Here is a 22,899-nt window from a genome sequence, read left to right on the forward strand (position 1 = left end):
AGAGGTCAAGAAATAAAGCAAGAAAAGCACAAAATTATAATTGCTAAACCAAAAGTGAATAATGCCATGACAAACTCAAAGGATTACCAAAGAAATGACAAACTAGAAATAAGGTAAAGAAACAAGATAAACACTCAAATGAATTACCTAATGAATGGCACTAGAATGGATGAAAAACAACCAAAATAAGCTAGAAAACTGCACTGAATTTGATTTTTCACTCACTGCCAGTCCAAAAACGTGAATTCAGGCCTCTGCTTCAGATATTTTTCATTTTTTCATTTCTCAACATTTTTCAATGATTCTTTTTTTCACTTTTTCGTCTATGTCTTAGCTAAAAGAGGAAAAATTAGATTTGGATTTGCACCGGCCATTTTTTATGATAAATCAAATACAAACAGTGTGCAGTCAGACAGAAACTGGAACAGCAGTAAAATGCAACAAAATAATGCTCTCAAATCAAGTGATGGTAGTGATTCTAGTGTACTTCTTTTGCCACTTTCTTTTGATCTTTTCTTTTGATTCTTTTTGTGCTCTTTTTCTTTCTTTTTATAGCTCTTACAACAGCTAGTTTCCACCACAAAACAGAATCACCACCACACTATGCTTGATCATTTGCATTTTAATGGAAACAAAAAGCACAAAGGAGAAGGAAACTTAAAGGAATCAAAAGAAGATCATGAAACACAAAGAAACACAATGGAAATTGACTCTAAGACATTGCTAAGATCTAAATAGCAATCTGAACTCAAAAACAGAAATGAAAAAGCACCAAAGCACAATTAATTGAAAGGAAATTTAGTGTGGTTTATGGTGATTTTAAGCAAGCACAAGGAAAATTCCCACTGGACATTAAGATAACTAAGGTTATCTAGATGTGAAGGTTCATTTCCAAGGCTCAAAGAGAGAAGAGAGTGTTAATTTTTAAGGATTAAAAACTGCACTCAAATCTGAAAAAAAATTCAGCAACACATCACCAACAAATTCAAAGAAAATTAAAAGCTAAACAAGGAATTAATGACATATATGGACTAAACATGACTCTAGACAAAACATATGGATCTTAAAATCAAAATAAACTCAAGAATCAAGAGAATGAACTGAACAAAAAAAACAAATACTCAATTAAAATGAAAAGTAAATGGTAGAAACCAAATAGAACACCTAAAGCACACAAGGATGGTTCAAGATGAAGCAAATGAAGATGAACCAAAGTAAAGACATTAATACTCAAAATAAAATGAACAAAAACAGCAAGACAAGTAGGAGAAGTGATGAACAACACGGAATTGAAAAAAAATGGAGAAGAAGCACTTAACTCACTAAAACCAAGGCTCATGATACCACATGATGGCTTCTTCTTGTCTCCATTGATGCTTGCATGAAGAATGGAGGCTCCATGGATGGTGTTGGATGCGGAAGCATGAAGGAAAGAAGCTTAAGGTGTTTGGTTTGGTGTAGGTGAAAGGATTCTTAAGAGAGGTGAGGCCAACTCCTAAGGAAGAAGACTAGAGTAAACTAGAGAAGAGTTTACTCTAAGGTGAGCTCAAAAGAGATTTGTGCACAAATTTGGGCAGAATTCATTACTCAATTTCAAGCTGAAAAATACATCTCCTAAGCCTTCTATTTATAGGCTAAAATGAGACCAAGGGGTCTCCAAAAAGTGGAGGGAAAAAGGAGTCTAGAAAGTTGAATTTTGGAGCCAAAAAGGAGCATGTGGGAGGTGTGACTTGCCACCTAAGCAAGTCACACTTGTCTTGCCATGGGAAGCTAACTCTCATCCTTGGAGAGCAAGTTTGAGAAGCTTCTAGGCTTTTCTAGAGTAGACACACTACTCTTGGCCCATTTGGCCCAATTCCCCTTTTTGGTCCAAAATTACTTCTAAAGCCCAATTTCCTCTAAGGCCCAATACATGGCCCAAAGAAAACCCTATTCTACTGGGCCCAAAATACAAAGCCCAAAATAAAATCCTAATCTAGTATTTACAAGCAAAATTCCTAGGCTAGGTCTTCACATCTTCCTTGGCCCATGTGAAGTTCATCTTGGGCCTTGCATGCGCATTTAAGGCCCATTCCTCTTGTATTCTCCTAGCCATGGCTCTTGTTGTAGGTCCCTTGGCTCGAGGCATCTCATCAGACTATGAAATAGCATGTGATTGCATGATAGACTGTTTTCTACTCTAGCTTACCCTTTTGTTTATTGTTGTGTTCTGTATGTATGGTTTTCTCTTTTTTCGATGATCATCAACTTGTTGATGTGAGTAGATGCGAGAACTACCCGTAGTCATCAGGGTGACGAAAGTTCCGCTGCTTAGTTGACTGGACTTGGGCTATACTCTTCATGTCTTTTGCTAGGGCTATGGCCCATGTATTATATTATTAGTACTATGTTTGTGGTTACATTAGACCTTTTACCCTGTCTTGTATTGGCATCATGGTGTGCCTTAGGATTTCCTTTTATAAGCTTTTGGATATCTTTAAGGAGTGAGTCTATACTCTGTGTCTTTGCTCGTATTATTATATTGTGTGAATTGTCATTTAAGCAAGTTTATGTATTAAATGTGACGTTACAACTATACCCACAACAAACCAAGTTTAGAGATAAATGAAAGGAAGAAAGAGAAATTTATGGCTTTAGAATAAAAGTGTGGTTGCACCAACAAACTAAAGAAACAGACCCTAACCAAAGCATACGTGTGGCATAAACCGAAACCAGAAACTATGCTATGCACTCAATCTCAACGTGAAAGCACTGAAACACATGTTAACTTCCCCTACCTAGATTGCTTCTTTCACTCTGCTCCCGCAGCCTTCAACTCTCAATTTCTCTATTATTCTTCCTTTCTAAAACTCTAACTTTCAACCATTGTATTATTTAAATCACAATTCAAAAGATAGAATATGATGCAGCGTGAAAAAAACACTGCACCACGTGATCACTTAATCTCAATGGAGAGAGAAGTTAACTTAAGACATTTTTCGTGGGTCCCACAATTAAAGAAGGAGAGGAAACAAAACAATATTAACCGACGCATGCCACTGCCATGGTTTGAACACATGTGTTTTTGGACCAGTAGCACCCGCAACAACCACCAAACTACGACCTTTCTTAGTATGTATGATGCACCAATATATTATAAACGCAAGGTCCATATGCTTTAATTGATTAATAAAATAATTAAAACCAAAACATAAAGGTGGTAAGATTCGAACCCATGTACCTGCACACACAAATTCACTCTCCAACCACCAGGCCAATTACTTTCTCATTTTACAACATGCACAACTTAATTATATACACAAATTTGCAACCTTATATATGATATTAAAATTTAAAATAAATAAAACAATAACTTATGCTAATATGCTTTCATATCTTCATCAAATTATCATAGCTTCATCACATTCCAATGCAATATGTTTTCATATATCTTCATCAAATCATTTATGCTAACACTCATGTGAGTTATTTTCATCTGGCTCAGTTTCTTGTGTGCAGATTTCGCATCACCCTCCTACAGTTGTTCCCTATCTAGCGGATGAGTAGGAAAACATTGAAATTATATGGTTCATATTTGTTTGGACTTGGTGGAAACATTTTTGGTAAAATTCATTGATTTTTAGACTTCTTGCCCAACTTCTAACCCTGCATGTGTGGCTTATGTACATGTCTTTCATTACCTTACCTCAATCTTATGGCTTTATGTTTAATGTAAACTAGTAGTATTCCTAATGTTTAATGTATACTAGTAGTGTTTGTAATGGACATCATATATGTCAGAAGATCTGATGTTGAGTCACTTCTTGAGAATTTACTTGTGTAAGATCCGAGAAATTTAATTAATTAAATAAATAAATAATTAGTAAATGCGGGTAGTGGGAGCCTTTATGATATTAAATATTAATTGTTGTTACATGGAAAAGTACTAGCTCAAATGGTTGAGCGTAATTGGTTCTTATGAAAGGACTTGAGTTCGAGTCTTATGTATCTCACGGAAGAACTGTCGCCTAGCGGTGAAGAGCTGCCGCCAGGCGATGTGCGTGGTGTTCTGTTCACGAAAAATGTTGTTTTTTGTGTTTTTGCAGAGCAGGTATTGCTGGGCATTGGCTTTGTATCGCCAGGCGTTAGGTTCTTGACATTTGGGCGCTGGGCGCCACAAATTTTTCTGGTCTGTTCAGTTTTAGTAAAACTGTGGTTCCCGATTCGTTAACCGTTGATTGAGGTGAAATTTTGACAAGTAATCCAAAACATGATGTTCCTTACTTTGAACGGTGGATATTTTATTTAGATGTCTTTAGCTAGAGATATATATTATGCATGATTGCTGGTTTTGAAGTCTTTAAAATGGATGAATAACCTCTTGATAATTTCAAGTAACTACTAATGTAGCATGAGTTAGAAGCATGATTGGGTTATGTTGCAAGTCTCTATGAATTTGAATGTTCTTTTGGTTTAGTCACATGTTGAGAATTGGTTTATTGGTGAATGCATGTGTATCAATATAAATTAAATTGTTGCATATGAGGTGTGAAGTGCTATATAAATTTGCATTGGTGCATAGAATCATGTGCTTAAGTTGTTAGAGTGTTGTTGCTTTATATTTAGTTTGAGCATGCATTATTCATAAGTTGAAATTGAATGCTAACATGGATTTCAATGGTGGAGTATATGTATGAATATATAGGGATTGATGCATGTGATATGTGGTGAATTCTATTAATAATTGAGTAATGGTATGATCTCAAATGTGAACCCATTCGGTATGTGAATGTGTTCAATTGTGATTCAGTCATGCTAAATGACTGGAAAAGTGTGGTTGATGTTTTGGATTGCCTGTGGATTATTTGGGTTCATTGAGAAACTATCCAAAGTGCAAAAAAAAAAAAATAGTAGCCTTAACTCTATTGGCATGGCGCCTGGCGGCGCGAGGCGAGTTGCTAGGCGATAGGGGCCAAACAGAGGCCATTGGGATCGCGTGGCGCTTGACGGCAAGGGTGGTTCCGCTAGGCGACTATACTGTCAGAAAATGGCTATGTTTTTCTCTGGTTTCTTGACAGAGAGAGGGTTTCGCTAGGCGATATGTGCTGTGATTTTGCCTGATAGTGCTTAGGTAGCGCCAGTCGATAGCACAGAGCAGTGTGCTCTTTTGATTTATGTTTTGCGTGTTTGTGATGTGGGACTTGGACCAAGAGATGCTTGTTTGTGTCATGAGCGAGTAGGTTCATGGTTGGTGGTGAACACGTTATAATATGAGCGGGGAGGTTCATATTATGATGCTCTCGTGTGAGGATACGAGCGGGGAGGTTTGTATGTTTCGTGCTCACACTTGAGGGCTGCTACGAGCTGTGAGGTTCGTAGTTGTTGGATCACGTGTGTTGGACTACGGGTCAGGAGGTTCGTAGAGTTGGACTACGAGTAGGCAGATTCGTAAAGGCAGGACCACGAGCGGGTAGGTTCGTGGAAGCATCATATATCTTGGGTCCATGCTAAAGTAATTGCTTGGTGATTTGGATGTGTGTAACATCCCGACAGGATATTACGGATTTAACAATAAATAAAGAAAAAATAAACATTTTTATTTAATAATACTTCATTTTCCAAAACACGGGAAATTTAAATTTTTATTACTGCCAAATGTAATTCTAAAACCATAGTTTATAAAACTGAATTAATAAATAAAATGTCTCATAAGAGTTTACAAATCATCTCCAAAACATAATAATTAAAAAGACTCCCATGCTATCCCTGCTCCGTGGCTAAGTCTCACCAGCACCACCTGCATCAACATCAACTGCTCACGTGTACCGCGCACACGATCATCGCCAAACACAAACAGATAGGGTGAGCTTAACAGATTAAACATATAAATGGGTATACACATATATAACACACAAATATATGTAGACAACACATTCACCCCATATGAAGTCCAACCCATCTAATTCATTCCACCTGGCCACAACCAGGTTATTCAAGTTCTACTTCTTCTAGTGATCACCCCAAGGTGACTTACTGCCATACCTATCGGCCACAACCGATAGAGCACGTGCTGGAAACCATGCTACGGATCATACACCGTAACGCCAGGTGCAATTCTCAAATAGGAACATAGTTTGTAACATCCCAAGGCTACCAAACTTGTCAGCTAATTGCTAAGGAGGGCAATCCATATGGACCCATCCGTACTGGCCACAACCAGTACACTCACACCGGCAACACTCACTAACACGAGCTCAACTCAAGGGTTCCTCATGTTCATCCGTCATCCCGAGCTCAACTCGAGGGATGCCATTCTAAGCTCAACTCGAGGAATGTGACGTGCTTAACCCCTATCCCGAGCTCAACTCAAGGGATACGTTCCGAGCTCAACTCAAGGAACCCAACAATCCCACCTTTGAAGTATCACCAGAAGCCTTGTAGATCACGCCTACAGAATCCAACAACTAGGACTTACACCAACCAAATCGCCTAGCGAGGGATACGTACCGCCAGGCACCAAGTGCCTAAGAACCACCAATTTCTGCAACCACCGGCTGGTGGGACAGTCCACACCGCCAGGCGGACGCTCTCCAGGAGGCTGTTGTTTCTGCCACTATCGCCTGGCAAGACCTTCCCTTCCGCCAGGCGCCACCTGTACTAGAACCCCATTGTTTCCTTGCTATCGCCTGGCGGGTGCTACTATGCCGCCAGGCGCTACACCAGTAAGCTACGAAAATAAGAAATTTCCAATCCTCTGATCCGCTGATTGCCCAAACTTGAGCTTGTAACCTACATCATTTTCACCCAACTTGGTTGGTTCACATCTATACACTTCACACTAAATTGGATTTTTCTCCAACATCACGAGATTAGTTACTTAGCTAGCTTTCCCTCTCCATTCTGGTTTAACAACTTGGTTGCTCCTTAACACAAGTTGCCAACAATACTTATTTCTGAATGTCACATTTGCCTCAATACTATAGTCACTCTCGTAATTATTCAGAAACTAACCCTCATACTCCCTTACTCTTTTTTTTTATACCCTCATAGCTAACACACACACACACTAAACACCACTCACAAACCAGCTCACACACCAGACCCATTTTCTAAAACTAACCCTCATTAACTCTACACTAAACTCACTAATTCACCTCACTCACATACTCAGACACCATGCACAGACTAACCTGCCACCTCACTCATGCGCACATTACAACACCAACGCACACACTAGCACCACCTCACAATCACTCACCACTCACGCACACATTAACCTGCCACAAAACCCACACACATTACACACCATTCACACCTCACCTTACATTTACTCACCAACAGAACACCACACACTGCACTTAAAACTAACTCACTCACACTCACCTAACTAACTAACTAATTCACCCATACTTGAAGCTTCGACACTCACAATTCACTAACAAAATTCTGAATAAAAACCTGCCTCCATCCTTGGGCCCAACTTCTTCTTCTCTACTAAGCCTTAAGAGAATGAACATTCTTCATTTTCTTTAGTTCACCGATTTTCCTTATGCATATATATATATATATATATATATATATATATATATATATATATATATATATATATATATTCAAGGATCAATTTCATCATCACAAACACCTAACTCTCAACCTCAAGGAACATAACATGTTCATCCCCACTCTAATCTCCCTCCCGAGAAACCAAGAACATCCAACGATTCGGTCATTAATCCTTTCCATCTCCGACAAGACCATTTGTAAACACCTTTTGAGATGTCACATATAAAAAAAAATCTTTCCAACTCAAAACACAATCACTAGTATCATCCTATCAAAGTAGGAGTTTTCACAATTATTATATCTCAAATTAACAATTGCAAAAATTTTCCATCTAAAACACTTTCTTCATAAAAACCAAGTATGGTCCAACCAACCAACTTGAATAAATTGTCTAAACAAGTCTTAATATAATGCTTTAGGTTTAAACGTCGAAAAAGCTAACTATTACAATTTTAGCCAAAGGAACTTTTTAAAACAAAAAAATAAAACTTTGTAAGCTTCCCTACGAGCTCCTACCCATTAAGCTTCTTTGGCTAAAACTGCATCGATATCTACTCTTGTATAACACAAGTTATACGATCATCGCAAATGGAAACAACAACGACAAACTTGCAAGGGTAAGCTAACTATGTAACATATCACATAAATCAACATACAACTCACTTAGCATTGCCATAACATATCAGAACTCATCCAAGCATTCAACTATCACATGTTCTCAAAGCCATGGCATGTAATCATCAACATATTTCCACTAAGTAATATTAAATGGAATGGAATTATCTCATAACTAACCACCCAACTAGTTCTCATATGCAATTTACCAAAGATGTCACTTCTCATTACTCTCACATTACAAATATCAAGAGCCTCGACGAAGTCCACAACTTCTCATCACTCTTATCGAGCCTCAACAAAGTGCACTACTTCCCAATACTCTTATGGAGCCTCAACAAGTGCACCTCCAGTACAATTTATGTAGAGATACCTTCCAATATATTAATATCGAAGTATATACTATCTCATCATGATCACACATCAATCAACAATCACATGATTATCTACATGCAAGATCAATAAACACACAAGCACATAAAGGCCTCATCATCACATGTATCACAATACATTTACATCATACAATCCTCATCATTATACTTAACATACATCATTCATAATGCCTAACATCCAATACACCACAAACAGAGTGTATCACAATTTATCAGAACAAAATATCAGCTCAATACACTAATGAAAAAAAGTCTTGTGTAACATATATCTCCAACTACAGACCTCCAAACTAAGATCAGACCGTTCAAACTAAAGAATAACATGATATGGACTCACTATCAAACTTTCACCAAAATCTGACGGTTAACGACGAGAAAAACATAACTTTACGAAAACTACAAAGACTTTAAAATCAGTGGTGCCTAACGCCCAAAACTTGGTGCCCAACACCCAAAACTCGAGACATGGAACTCGAAAATAGGAAACTAGCATCCAACGACCCCAAAACTCGAGACTCGGGGCCTGGCTAAAGGAAGCCAGTGCCCAATAGTCCCTACTAGGCCAAAATACAAAAATAGCGTTTTTTCATGAATAAGGCACTTGTTTCACACATACCACGCATCTAAAACATGTACGAAGCATACCAACCATCTCATAGCATTCCCATGAACTAGAAATTGTGCACACATCATGAGAACCCTTATATTAATATCTTCATGTGCGAGTACACACCACCTAATTCAACTCTAAAACATAAAACCCAAAATATATGTATGCTCACTTTGCCTAAAAAAAATAGAACAACATTGGACCATATTCACTCCATAAACCTTTCCCTAATTTGATCAACATTAACTTCAAAACACTTATCAACTCTAATGCAATTTCCATAAAAATAATTGCAGTTCTCTCTTTCATCATTCCCTAAATTTTCATTATCAGAAATTAAGAAAACTATTCCCAATGCCCAAATGTAAAGATTCATAGCCAACCAAAAATTGTTATCATTCAAATTTACCAACATGCTTTATGAAAATTATCATGCCTTAAGGACCATAAATATCAACACACCAAAATTATACAATGTCAACCAACTTACCTCCTAATGGCCTCTTCTCCATAGCCCAAAAATCACAATTTCAAGAAAAGAAAAAATAAACCAGTTGTAATCATTGACTATACCAAATTATCTCAAAACTTCAAGATGATAAATAAAAAAAGAAAAAGAGTAACCAATTTTACACCATGAATTCATCCACAAAATAGGGCCAAAATTCATGTTCTTAAAATTTATTCCTTAACCAATCAAATTTAACCATTAACATTAGAAGACCATGTAATCCCATACCCATCACAATTCAAACAGAAAAATCAAAATAGCTTCCATTGGATCTCTATTAAGAAACCTTACTGCGCAACGCACGTCCATAAAACAAGTTCTCACACCAAATCACAAATTCTTTTTTTTTGCAAGTAGAATACATGGTGTAGTTCATGATGAGTCATTATTTTCTTCCATTCCACTAGCCTTTGTGTACCCATTAGACAGTTGATTAGTGCTTAATTGTTCATCTTTAGAGTGTTTTTCATCTGTTGGGCTTTATTGGGCCATATTCTGAATTTGGACCCATTAGACAGTTTATTTTTAATTATTTTTAGGTATTTGGGTGAAGCAATTTTGTAGCTTGGATGTCAATATTCAGTTTAAGAGAGTCGCCACATCATTTCCACATCATTTCCATGTCATTTCCACGTCAGCAAAGTCAATGGGTCAACATTTGAGGCCTAGAGTGGCATTTTTGTAATTCTGCAGCTCATAATGGCAGTTTCGTAATTCTGAGTGGCAGGGGTGATATGACAACGAAATTAGGTCTGCATGGGGGAGACCAGCGCTCCTTCTTCTTCCACACTCTCTCAAACCTCCATTTTTGTTGTTATTAAGCTTTGGAAGGTGACCCATGGTGGCACAAGCGAAGTTTTTACGTTTTCCATTGGTTTTTAACGTTTTATGAGCCTTGGACAGCACATTGAAGTTGTATTAACGTTTTCTACCATTTGGGTAACATTTATATTGAAATATTCTCATTTTTTGTTGTTGTTATCGTTGTTGCCCCTTTCTTTCCTTGCTCATTTTCGATTCCTGCACCAATTTAGGTTTTCTACATCAATTTGCACTCATTTGGATGGTTGAATCAAAATTTATGTTTAAGCCTTATTCGGATTCCATGAGAAACTAAATTTGCGTGTTGATTCTTTGCAGAGAATGGATTGAAACCTTGAGATCAGTGTTTTGTTCGGTGGAGTTATGTTAATCTCTCAATTTTGAATTTGCGTTGGGTTTAAATGAAGAAACCATTCTGTTTTTGCTTAATTTGTAGAGTGGAATCATTATGTGTTCATGCTTAGTGAACTGTAGCAAATTCATGGTTGTGTGCTTTGCTTAATTGCACTTGAGTTCGAGTTCATTTGCGCTTAGTAATTAATTCGGGTCTCATTAGAGTTAATATAACACTTTTGAGTTGTAATCCGTGATTGGTGGATGTTCATTTGAAGCAAAGAATCAATGTTGTTTTTACATTGATTTTACATGTCTGCATTGAAGTTTTCAATTGTGTGTTGCATCCGTAAATCTGCCAACCCCCCCTTGTGTTATTGTTGTGTTCATCTGGAAATTTCGCTTTGAATGAAAATATTGGTCGTTGGGAGACAACTTGGTTCACTTTCATATACTGCATTTAATATGTTTTAATTTGGTGGGGTACGGTCTCTATCAGTTCCCCTTACCTGTAATTCCATCAAAAAGACTACCTTAGCTTTGCCCACTCCTCCCTTGCTCTTCAATCTCATGTTGCCTTCTCTTTTCTTTTCTTCACCAACTCCAATTTATTTTATCCATAAAACCTCTCTATTTCTCTAACAGTCATAGTAAAAAAAAATACTAGGGTTAATTGGATGAAAATAAATAATACTAGGATTAATTGGCTGCACTTAACAACGTATTTGTCCCAACTCTTCACCTTCCAAGGTGCACCACGAATTTACCAAAACAAATCACATACAATTTCATCTTTTTTCCTCTAGCCAGAATTCAAACACACAACCCCTAAAACTCAAGCAACACTCTAAACCATATAAGCTATCCCATTTTTCTTGACCACCCACTCATGATAATTATTTTTCATGGGTCTTACATTCTCCCCAACCCGAAAAATTTTCGTCCTCGAAAATTGTACTTACTAGGAAACACATATGAATATGACTTCATTATATCTTTTCCAGCTCCCAATTAATCTTTTAGCATCCACTCAATTATTCATTTACCTAACTTACTCTCTTATGACCTTAATAAACCGTTCAGTTCCTCATCAATGTAACAAAATATTGTCATCCATAATTAATAATAAAATGAGCTTTGACCACAAATTGCCCTTCCTACATCAATAATAAACATCCTAAAATTTCAATTACCTCAAATTACTGCACAAAGATTAAATCCTAAAATTTCATCCATTAAAACTAAATCTCACAACCTATTTCCCAATTCATCAATTTGATCAACAAAATATACTATAACACCCAACAAAATATAAACACATAACCGTAACTCAGTCCAACATCCTTTCATAATTTTAACAAGCTTAGCTTCCAATATTAACCATCATATTTACTAAAGTAATACATATGTGTATACCATAAAAATTTTTCTACATCTATACCAAATATTTATCCACAAATACATTTATCAAATTGCCATGGACTCATTAATCAAACTTAGTTCTATTGGACCATATACTATAAGCTACATGGTTGAAACACGACACCCACATATTTCTCTTACTTCCAATACTTAATGACTGAAACCATCACATACATTAAATTTTCAATGGATAAACCATATCACAACTTCATACATTTGACATAGCTTACCTGCACCTCCAATTGTTTTTCACGTAACGTCTAAATATCTAACACCTTGCAAATTCAATTCCTTTAACTTGTCATTCAAACAATATAAAAACTGCAAAACTTTTTTAGCAAAAGAATTTCCAAAACCACTAATTGATCAAGTTTTTATAATATATACATAACAACATTTCATAAACCCATTGTATCCTCACACTCAAATATTTTAGTTTGTACACAACATATATTGATATTAGTATTTAAAAACAAAAACCCACCACCAACACCTAGTAAACATTTTCACACACAGATGTATGTGAAACTAAAATTGTAAATGATTAACCATAAACCAAAATATTTTTATGTTTTTGCATGCATATATATATATATATATATATATATATATATATAACTACCAAATCCATAATTAAGATTACAATAAGATTGAATATACTCTTTTTATTTTTAATTGATTGAAAAGTGTGATTCTACAGCAATACATCTCATATTTACTGGTCAATTGAATTCATGTTAAAAGGGTTTTCATAAGTTTCAATTGGACATATTTTTTAATGCTCATCAAATTCACCCCTCCCCCGCTTCTTGGCTTAGAAAGATCTTTTAAACCTATACTAAGTTTAGAAGTTAAATTGTTACTCAAATTTGCACTCATCAGTTGACATCATAGAGTTGGTGAGACAAACCAGCTTTAGGTCGAGTTCCAAGGGATTATTAATGTGATAAAAGCTTAAAAGAGGATCTTGTTGATCATAGGAAAAAATTGACATTCTTTACAACATAGAATAAGTAAATGATTGTACGTAAAATATGACGTTTGCTTAACGCTACGTGTTTATCGTTTGAGCTCATAAATGCTTATCAAAAGTACTAGTGATATCGCTGTCGTTAGGCGATCAAATTACCACTACTTTAGCAACTTCAGTATTGCCAATTTGTAGTGAACAAAATAGTTAGGGTTAAGATAACCCTGAGTCGTCTCACAACGAATACGGAATTGATCTCAAATATTTGATTCTTAAAAATGCAATTAAAACTAGCAACTATAAAAATAGGGGGGTTTTGATATGCAAAGAAAATGACACGGAAGATTGTAAACACAGTAATAGTAAATAGGTCAATTCCACTGCTTTTTCTAAATAAGATTCTTCATTGGTTATCTAGAGATTATTGTTAAATTAATTATTGTTGTTGATTTACAAATCAATCAATGTAAAGACTCAATTCATTTGTTGGCATCCTCACTTTTAATCAAAGTATAGTCTCAATTAAAAGTGAGAATTGTTAGATTATCCATAGTAAATTCAATCAAAGTACAGTCTCAATTAATTTTACTATGTCTAATCATGTCTATTCCTTTGTTTCTTCACCAAATAGAAAACTTAATTAATCAAAGTAAAGTCTTGACTAATCAAAGTAAAGTCTCAATTATTGGCAAAAACTTATTTAATCAAATGAAAGTTTCTAAATAAAATCAAAGTAAAGTCTCAATTTAATTTAAAAACCTTTTAGCTCATATGATTAGCATACATGTAGATTTAAAATCATTATTTTCTATTCGATTAAGAAGCAAAGGACATAGATAAACAAAAACCACAACAATAATCAAAATAACAAACACATAAATTCATCTAACCTCAGAATCCATTTAAGAAATTACAGTGGAGTCAACCCTAAAAGCTTAGCCCTCCATGGCTTTGATGGAATACATGATGATATGAAGGAAAGAAAATAAAAGAAAGAATGAGAGATGTGGTGGAGACGGTATCTGCCAAAACCAGAGAGTTCTAAGAGTCTAAGCTGTCCGTTGAAAGTTGTCCCCTCTTCTGCTCCCTTAAGTTTCTTTATATAGGCTTCCACTGGACTTTGGGCTTTATCTGTCAGTTGCTAAAATCTTTTATTTTTATTTAATTAATTAGCAACTTAATTCCTGTCCAATTTCCAATTCTACCCCTCTCATTTAACCATATTTGCAGTTTTGACCAGAGTTGACTGCTGACTTTGACTAGTTGACCAGAGTTGACCAGTTTGACTGTCCTATCAGATGCTGACACGTGGCGCAGAGTGCACTTTCTCTCTCCAGACTAGGGTTTGCTGCGTTTAGGGTTTCATGGAGGCTTGTGGGTGACGGCGCGGCTGACGGCAATGGCGGCTGCTGACGGCGCGGCTCCTCCTTCTCCGGCGAGGCTTGACGGTGGCGGAGCAATGGCTGCCATGGCTGCTGCTGCGGACGTTTCGCAGGTGCAGGCGTGAATGAAGATGGTGAAGTTGCTCGCGCAAATCTGGTCCAGGTGTGTTTGCGAGGTGAAGTGGTGGTTGTTGGTTCGTGCGAAGATGGACGAGAATGAGGGTGCAGATTCGTGGTTGCGCTACTACAGCGAGAACGGTGATGACGGACGTCTCCGCTGCTGCCATGAGATGGTGCGAACGTGGCAGAGTTGCGGTGTTCATGGTGGTTGACGGAGATGGCGCCGCTGGATGTGCGTTGCAGGTGAAGGTGGCGCGAAGGAGGAAGATGGTGGTGGTGGAAGCGCGAGGTTGCTGCTGTGCGAACGAAGATGGTGGCTGCTCGTCGTTACTACAGGAACTCGCGGTGGTGCGGGAAAGCTCGCGGAGGAGATCTGCAATGGAGGTGGCGTGACGGAACTGCGGAGTTGTGGCAGGTCTGCGGTGGTGGCGGAAGCTACGCGATCTGTGGTGGCGCGAGTGAAGAAGATGCGCTGTCACGGTGCTGATGGTGCGTGAAGGTTGCGGGAATGGAGGCTGCTGTTTCCGGCGAGTTGCAGTGGTGGCCGGCGAGGAGATGGCGGCGGCGGCTGCCATGGTGGGTGGAAGGGAAATTAGGGTTAGGGTTTCATGTGTGAGATGGAGGAGATGATGACGTGGCAAGATCTGAGTGCTCAATTTGGTGAGTGGAGGATTATGACACGTGGCAGCTTATGGTTGGCTAATTTTAAAAGGTGGGGATTGCCACATGGCATGATCTGGTTGAGTGGAGTTTAAGTGGTAGGAGGGGTGCAACTTAGTGAAAACTGGGGGTGCACAACAGGTTTTTGGTGGTCCATTCTAGAAGGAGTGTGCAAATAAAAACTGGGGGTGCATTTAGCTCCTGATTTATTCTTTTCCAAAATTTCCTGATTTTTGGACTTATTTTGTAACTTTTAATATTTTAAATCCACACTATTAATGACCAAAAATAAATTCCAGCTGCATTAACAAACGTTAGAATATCCAATAATATTTTATGCAACTAAAATCAATTTTTACGCCACTTTTACCAAACTTATTCAAAAAATCCAATAATCACAAATCCTAATTAAATCAATCTTTAAGCACAGAAAATTCAATTAAATCCCCAAATTTAAATATTAAATGAGGGCAAAAATTTGAATTCATCAACTAGTAAGTCTATAATGTCATATCATCCAATAGACAAAACACTTATGTATTCATGATTTGTTACTTATTGAAACTTGTGTCTTACAGATGAAGCATATAATCCAACTGAGACATATAGAACTTAATAATAACAATTAATATTAGTAAAAATTTAACGTTATGAAAGCTTGTAAACTTTTAAATTGTAGAATATTTTGCTACTTTTATTTTATATTTAATTCAATTTTTCAATAGTATTTGTTTCACTGTTTGTTTTATTCCTAATGTTCTATTTATATCTATTCATATTGTGTTTAATAATGAAAACTAAATACAATGTGTTCATGCTCCAATGAAATAATTACTTCATTAATAATTTACAGGAAAAAAATAATTATTTGTTTAAAAGTTTAAGAAAACTATTGATTAATAAACGTTAATTTATAATTTTAAAGCCAATTTATTAATTAAGTTTAATAATTAATTAATTAATTAATATTAATTTAAGGCAATAAAACTAAATATGGATAATGATTTTGTATTAAATGGATATAGTGGGTGGTTGTGGTTAACAAATACAAAGGTTCGGTTGTGAGTGGTTTTGTTTCATAAATTGATTCAATCAGATTGTTGTTATTCCAATGGAATTGTAATCGCAAATGATAAGATCTTGGTGTTAGAAGGTGAGAAGAGCGAGATGTTGAGCTTGGTGAAGAAGACTTTCTATTCTAACAAAGGAATTTTTCTTCGTGAACTTATCATCAATGCTTCTAATGTAAGTTATCATTTAAATTTGATTTTCTATTTGTAAATTTTTGGTAATTGTTATTGATTACGGTATGTATGCACAGGCTTTGGATGAAATCCAATTTGAGAGGCTCACAAAAACAAATATTTTAAATAATGATGAACTAATTGTTAGATTAATCATTCACAAGGCTAACAAAACACTTTCTATCATCGACAATGGTATTGGCATGACCAAAGCAGGTAGGTAGGTGGTGATATTTCACTTTCATTTGCATTGCATTGTCATTAATTGTATTCACATGTGTGTGTGTGTGTTTGTTTTAGATTTGGTCGATAATTTGGGTGTTGGCTTCTACTCTACTTATTTGGTTGCTCATAAGGTTATCCTCACCTCCAAGCATAATGACCATGACCAATATATTTGGGAATCTCAACCTAGTTCCTCTTGCTTTTTAACCACGGATATCAATGACCAACGACTCCCCAGGGGAACTAAAATTACCCTTTTCCTCAAGGATGATCAAGTACACAAATTAAGTCATTCCATATTTTAAATCATTTCTTTTGTTTAATTTAAGTCATTCTCATGATTTGTTATATATTTTGTTCACTTATTATTGTCAATAGTCAGAGTATTTGGAGGAGACCACCATCAAGAATCTCATTAGCAAAGATTGCCAACAAATTACCCATCCTATTTACCTTTGGAGCGAGAACACCAAAGACCATTGGAAACTTATTAACATTTGGTTGCACGACCAAGAGATGGACAATAAATTTGTGGCTCAAAATCTTGGCAAACACTTACCAGATCATCTTGCATTCAACATTCTTTTCAAATTGTCATTGAAATCTCTTAAAAGATTTGGATGCATATGCAAATCATGGGCTCTCTTGTTGGAAAATCCTAATTTCATGAACCTCTTTTACAATAACTTCATATCTAACCAAAACTCTTATTTTGATGATAGCTCTCTCCTACTATGCCTCGGTCCAAATTACGACCAATATAATGATGAGTCTTCCTTATATTCACTTTTTGGTATGAAGTTTCAGAATTCGACAATATTAAATTGGCCAAATCCACGTATAGAAGGTCATTCTCCTGGAGTTTATATTTTGGGTTCTTCTAGTATTAATGGAATTATTTGCCTCTACCTAGAAGCAACAGACATTGTGTATTTATGGAATCCTTCTACCAATGAATGTAAGGTCACTGCGCCCAGCCCAGTTTCGGATGTACAATATGATTTCGATGTTGTGATTGAATATGAAGGATTTGGTTATGATATTGCTAGAGATGATTATAAAGTGATTAGAAAAATAGGTTATTATGCACAAGGAAACTTGGTTGAAAATAATCATAACGAATGGGAATATGACCGGTTTTGGGAGATTTATAGCCTAAGAAGCAATTCTTGGAGGAAACTTAATATCGAATTTCTTAACTGTCAAGGTATTAATAATAGATTCTATTTAGAGGGAATGTGTCATTGGTTATGTAACAATGGCGATGAAGGATATTTGGTTTCGTTTGACATAAGCAATGAGGTATGTTATACAACCCTCACACCCTTAGATATACCCACAAAAACATACAATGATTTTAATTTCTGTTTGGTGATGAGACACTTATTTCTCTTAAATGGGTCAATTGCTTTAATGTCAAGTTATAAAGACACAACTATATTTTACGTATCAATTTTGGTTGAAGTTGGCAAGAAGGAAACATGGACTAAACTCTTTACTATTGGACCTTTACCGTCACTTTCGTTTCCTATTGGAACAAGTAATATGGGCAATATACTCTTCGAAACAAATGATGGTGAACTAGCTTGGTTTGACTTAAGAACCAACCTGATTGAGAAGCTTGGTGTCAACGTACAAAATCGTGATTGCCAAATAATACTTTATAAGAAAAGTCTTTCCAATAGAAGGATAAATACTTAGTGTTTTTTTTTGTTTTCACCTAAATGACTTATGACTACTTATATTAGAGTTTTCTCCTACAAATATCCTAAGTGGCTTGTGAATTTCTCATTGTAGTTCTCTCGGTTTATGCCCCCTTTATGGCTAAGTGGAAACTATAAATAAAATACAACCAATCATTGTAATGGAATTTTGTATCACTGTTATTTGTGAATATAGCCAACTATCCTATGATAGTGTTAAATTGTCATCAATTTTATTATTATTATTTATTCGAATCTTCCTAGAAGTATGTGCCAATGTTCCTTCTTAAATTTTAGGAAAAGGTCGGGTGTTCAATGTGTGAACCATTCACTTGAATTACTTTTACATCTCATGTTGATTTTTAAAATATAGATTGAAGTTTGTTTTGTTTAAAATACTTTAACTAAGTGAGTTAGTTAGTGCTGAATTAGAATACATATAAATTATCTATTTAAATTAACCAACTTCTTATTATGAATTATTATATTTATTTATTTTCTTACTTTAAGAATCCAAAATCTTATTTATTAAGATTAATGAAAGTAATCAAATATTAATGGCTAACGTATTACTAGTTCATGTTAATAAGAATATGTAAACATTTTTCTCTCTCGTCCACTTTATCACCAAGTCAAATCTGTAACTTCTAATAATGAAGTTAGATAATTTGAATTGATAAGAAATTCAAATTCTATTTGAAAAGAATGGAATTGTAAAAGAAAATATTTTATGGAATTAAACATTGTATCACACATAGCCGATTCACCCAAATAATAATAATAAACGATCACCACATCTATATCAAAGATAATTCAGGTAGTCGGCCTAGCCTGACCTAAGCCTAACCGGCCTAAACCGATAACCTAAGCCATTAAAGGAATAGCCAGCCTAAGACGACGTACGAACAATGGCGGCATAAGCCGCTAAAGGGGTAATCGGTCTACATCGACCACTCTAAGAAACTTGATGAAATCAAAACACTCCTAATCAGTAAGCCCACAATAATCAGGACTAAGGGCCTGGGCTAGGGCCCAGACCCACCTATGGCCCAAACCAGGGCCTAACCCATGGAATGGTCAAACATAATTAATAAGCTATAAATATACATGAACCCCACGAATTAAAGGTGCGCATTCATTACTTCCCTAATCATCTGATTTGACTTTCTCTGAAATTTTGCTGACTTGAGCTTTAGAGTCCCTTCTGCAGGTAACCCCTCCCGGGTCCAAGCAGACATATGCCAACCGGAAAGAGGCCTACTAAGGAGATGGCGGACTATGGGTAAGGTGTTACTTATGCCTGACTCATCTTATTTGTTCTCTGCAGGAACAAACATGATTTAATTTAGGATATTATTTGATTTCACTATATGTAATTTGAAATGAATTTATGTATACAACACAATATGGTTTATATTATTTTTATTGAGAATTATAAATGTGTGTTTTGTATTACTCGTAATACAATGCATTGTAGAAAATAAGAGAACAAATAGTTATAAGATATAACAATAAATATATATTATTTTCTTAAAAGCAAAAGAAAACTAACAAACTAATATCTTATTCCATGTCAAATTGATTACTAAAATTACAATTTAATAATAAAATTATCTCATGAAACTTACGTGACGTGTTTATAAATTGGGTAATGAATCAAGTTTTAAATGTTTTGAAAGAATAAACTAACATGATACGAAGTGTTCTTCCCCAAAAATGAGTACAAATATCTAAGGTGGAAAAGATGCAATGTTTTAACTTTTCTGAAGATTGATCACCAACTTAAATGAAGAATGCTAACGTGAAATCTACTTGTAGAAGATTTTCCGACACCGAAAAAAAGTATGGGCAAAAGAAATTATTATTATTATATTATATTATATTACTGAGTACGAGAATCAAATGAGTACTTCTTTTGGTATATATAGGTCTTTTTTAGCCTATGCTGAAGTAATCAAGACATTTCAAAATAAATGAGAGATATAATTGTTCAATGAATATTTGTAGTTAAATTAATTATTAACATATGTATATGCATAAATATCTGAGTCATAAAGAATAATTGTTGAACTTTGATAAAGATTGTCAAGGGTAAATCTACTTGTAAAAAGTTTTCCAACACTAAAAAAAGTATACACTACAAAAAATTTTGTTAAATACAAGAGTTATTTGAAGTATAAATTGGCAGTTATGACTGCCATATTTTGTGGGTATGGTGGTACGGGTACCGCCATATATCCTGCCGCCACAATGCATAATATGGCAGTATTTGACGAAACGTCGCAACACCCACCTTTTAATGCACTGTGCAAATAATAGCAGTTCAGACCACCATATTTTGTGCACGTTGGCAGTTAAAACTGTCCTAATTTGTTTATTTTAAAAGAATTCAAATGTCAAATACGACACATAGAAATTTCTTTATTTTCACTATACTAACGTGTTATACGACGTTTTAACTTCCATAATTTGAATATGAAATTATTATTATTTTTATTTAATTATTTATTTAACCTGCTTTCCATTAATATTTAACCTATTTTCCATAAAATTAGAAAAAGTAAAAAATTCACATAGATAACATTTTGATCATTAATATTTTCGTTCATAATTCATATTAAAAAGGTTGATATCATCCAACACCATCCAAAAGTTTGCATGTACGTTTACATATTGAATACAAAAACCATAATAGACTATTAAATAAGTTATTAAAATTCAAATGGGTATTATAACAAACTTATGTAATTTCTTAAATAAACTATTAAATTTTACTCATTTTCCTTGTTCAGGAACTTGTCATCCATATTTGTCGATGTTGCACTACATGAAGCAAAATTTGTACCATTTAACCTTGTATTGGTTTGCTTAAGTGTAAGTCATCTCATAGGTTGAACTACTTGATGAAGAGAAAGGTGTTTTTCTCACCAAATATCTTAAGTTTTTCCTAGAGTGCATAACTCTTGAATAGGCGACTATCAAAAAGAAATTAGAATCGAATCAAATCATGAAGCAAGCTTTAAGCACATACTTATATTCTAAAAGGGTCCAATTGGAGAGAATGACTCATGTAAACCAGAAAAGAAAAAGGTCATGACATATATAACATCCCGATTTTTTTTGGATGTTACAGAAAGATATAAAATGAGCATTTTTAGCGGAACGATTATCGATAAAATGAACTTAAGAAAAAAAATTATAATTTAATCTATTAAAAATGTAGTTCAAACGTCCATTGTCTAAAAGTTTTGAAAAACAAATGTAAGGCCCACTTACTTTTACGCCTTATTTTAAAAAGCCATTCCAAATCAGATGGGCCTAGGGCTGGCTCAAAGGATAAAACCCAACCCTAAGTTTGCCCTAACTCACTCATTCTACTCTTTCAGAAAACCTTAGAGTTGTAGTCGTCTCCCTCTCTGCTAAGGTTTTGCTTCCATTGTTACGTTGAACTAGGAGGACTCGTTGCTCCACGTAAGTATCTCTTCCTACCTCGTACTGATCCACATTAATCATCCTTCGTATTTCTAGTTAGGGTTTCTTGTTAACCCGTTTCTTGGTTCTGTTCCACTTTTATTTCAACCCTTTAGTTCGTTCCTAGAGTTGTTGTGCTCGTCGTCGTGCCGTCGAGGCGTAGTTGAGAAGCACTTGATTTTAAAAGCATTTCCCAAAAAATATGTTATATGGAATCTTCATGGTGAGAAACAAATAGAAGATATTTCTAGTAATGAAGATGATATACAAGAGGCATTTCATTATGAAAATCCAATGGAAACAATGATCAATGAAGCATTTGGGCACTATAGGCAAGAAGGTACTAATCTAGGCAAAACACAACCATTGGGTGTAGATGATGTTTTGAATGAAAGGCCAAAGGAGGATCATAATGAGTTTATTGAGTTTCTCAATGATAGAAATCAAACATTGTGTGACGGAGCAAGTACACAAAATTAGAGTTTGTAATCAAATTATATCACATCAAGGTTTTGTGTGGATTAACTGACAAGGCAATGACTATGATCCTATTTGTTAAAAGATGCATTTAATGAAGCAAACTTGCCTATTTCTTTTTATGAGGCTAAGAAAACCGTCAACAAACTTGGTCTTAACTATACCAAAATAGATGCATGTCCGAATGATTGTATGTTATATTTAAGAGATGATGAAAAAGATTTGCAAACATGCAAACATGCAAACTTTGCGGTACATCTAGATGGAACCCAAAGAAGAAAAAAATCAACCTGCAAAAGTTTTGCGTTACTTTCCATTGAAGGGACAAGGATGAGATGGCATTCTTTAGAGAAATAGGATGGGTTCATAAGGCATCCAAGGGACAGTGAGGCATGGAAAA

The 22,899-nt window shown here is 35.4% G+C and overlaps 1 protein-coding gene across 1 annotated transcript; it reads left to right on the forward strand.

The window, feature by feature from the left end:
• The first annotated feature begins 14,616 nt into the window (after positions 1 to 14,616).
• Positions 14,617 to 18,741, forward strand: LOC114180469. Its single transcript, XM_028066783.1, has 7 exons — positions 14,617 to 14,712; positions 14,806 to 14,857; positions 14,963 to 15,208; positions 16,476 to 16,624; positions 16,701 to 16,839; positions 16,924 to 17,123; positions 17,227 to 18,741. The coding sequence occupies exons 1-7, from the start codon at positions 14,617 to 14,619 to the stop codon at positions 18,547 to 18,549; spliced, it is 2,205 nt and encodes a 734-aa protein (XP_027922584.1). The 3' UTR covers positions 18,550 to 18,741.
• Positions 18,742 to 22,899: the final 4,158 nt, after the last annotated feature.

This window comes from Vigna unguiculata, chromosome 4, assembly GCF_004118075.2.
Source record: "Vigna unguiculata cultivar IT97K-499-35 chromosome 4, ASM411807v1, whole genome shotgun sequence".
Taxonomy (NCBI): Eukaryota; Viridiplantae; Streptophyta; class Magnoliopsida; order Fabales; family Fabaceae; genus Vigna; species Vigna unguiculata.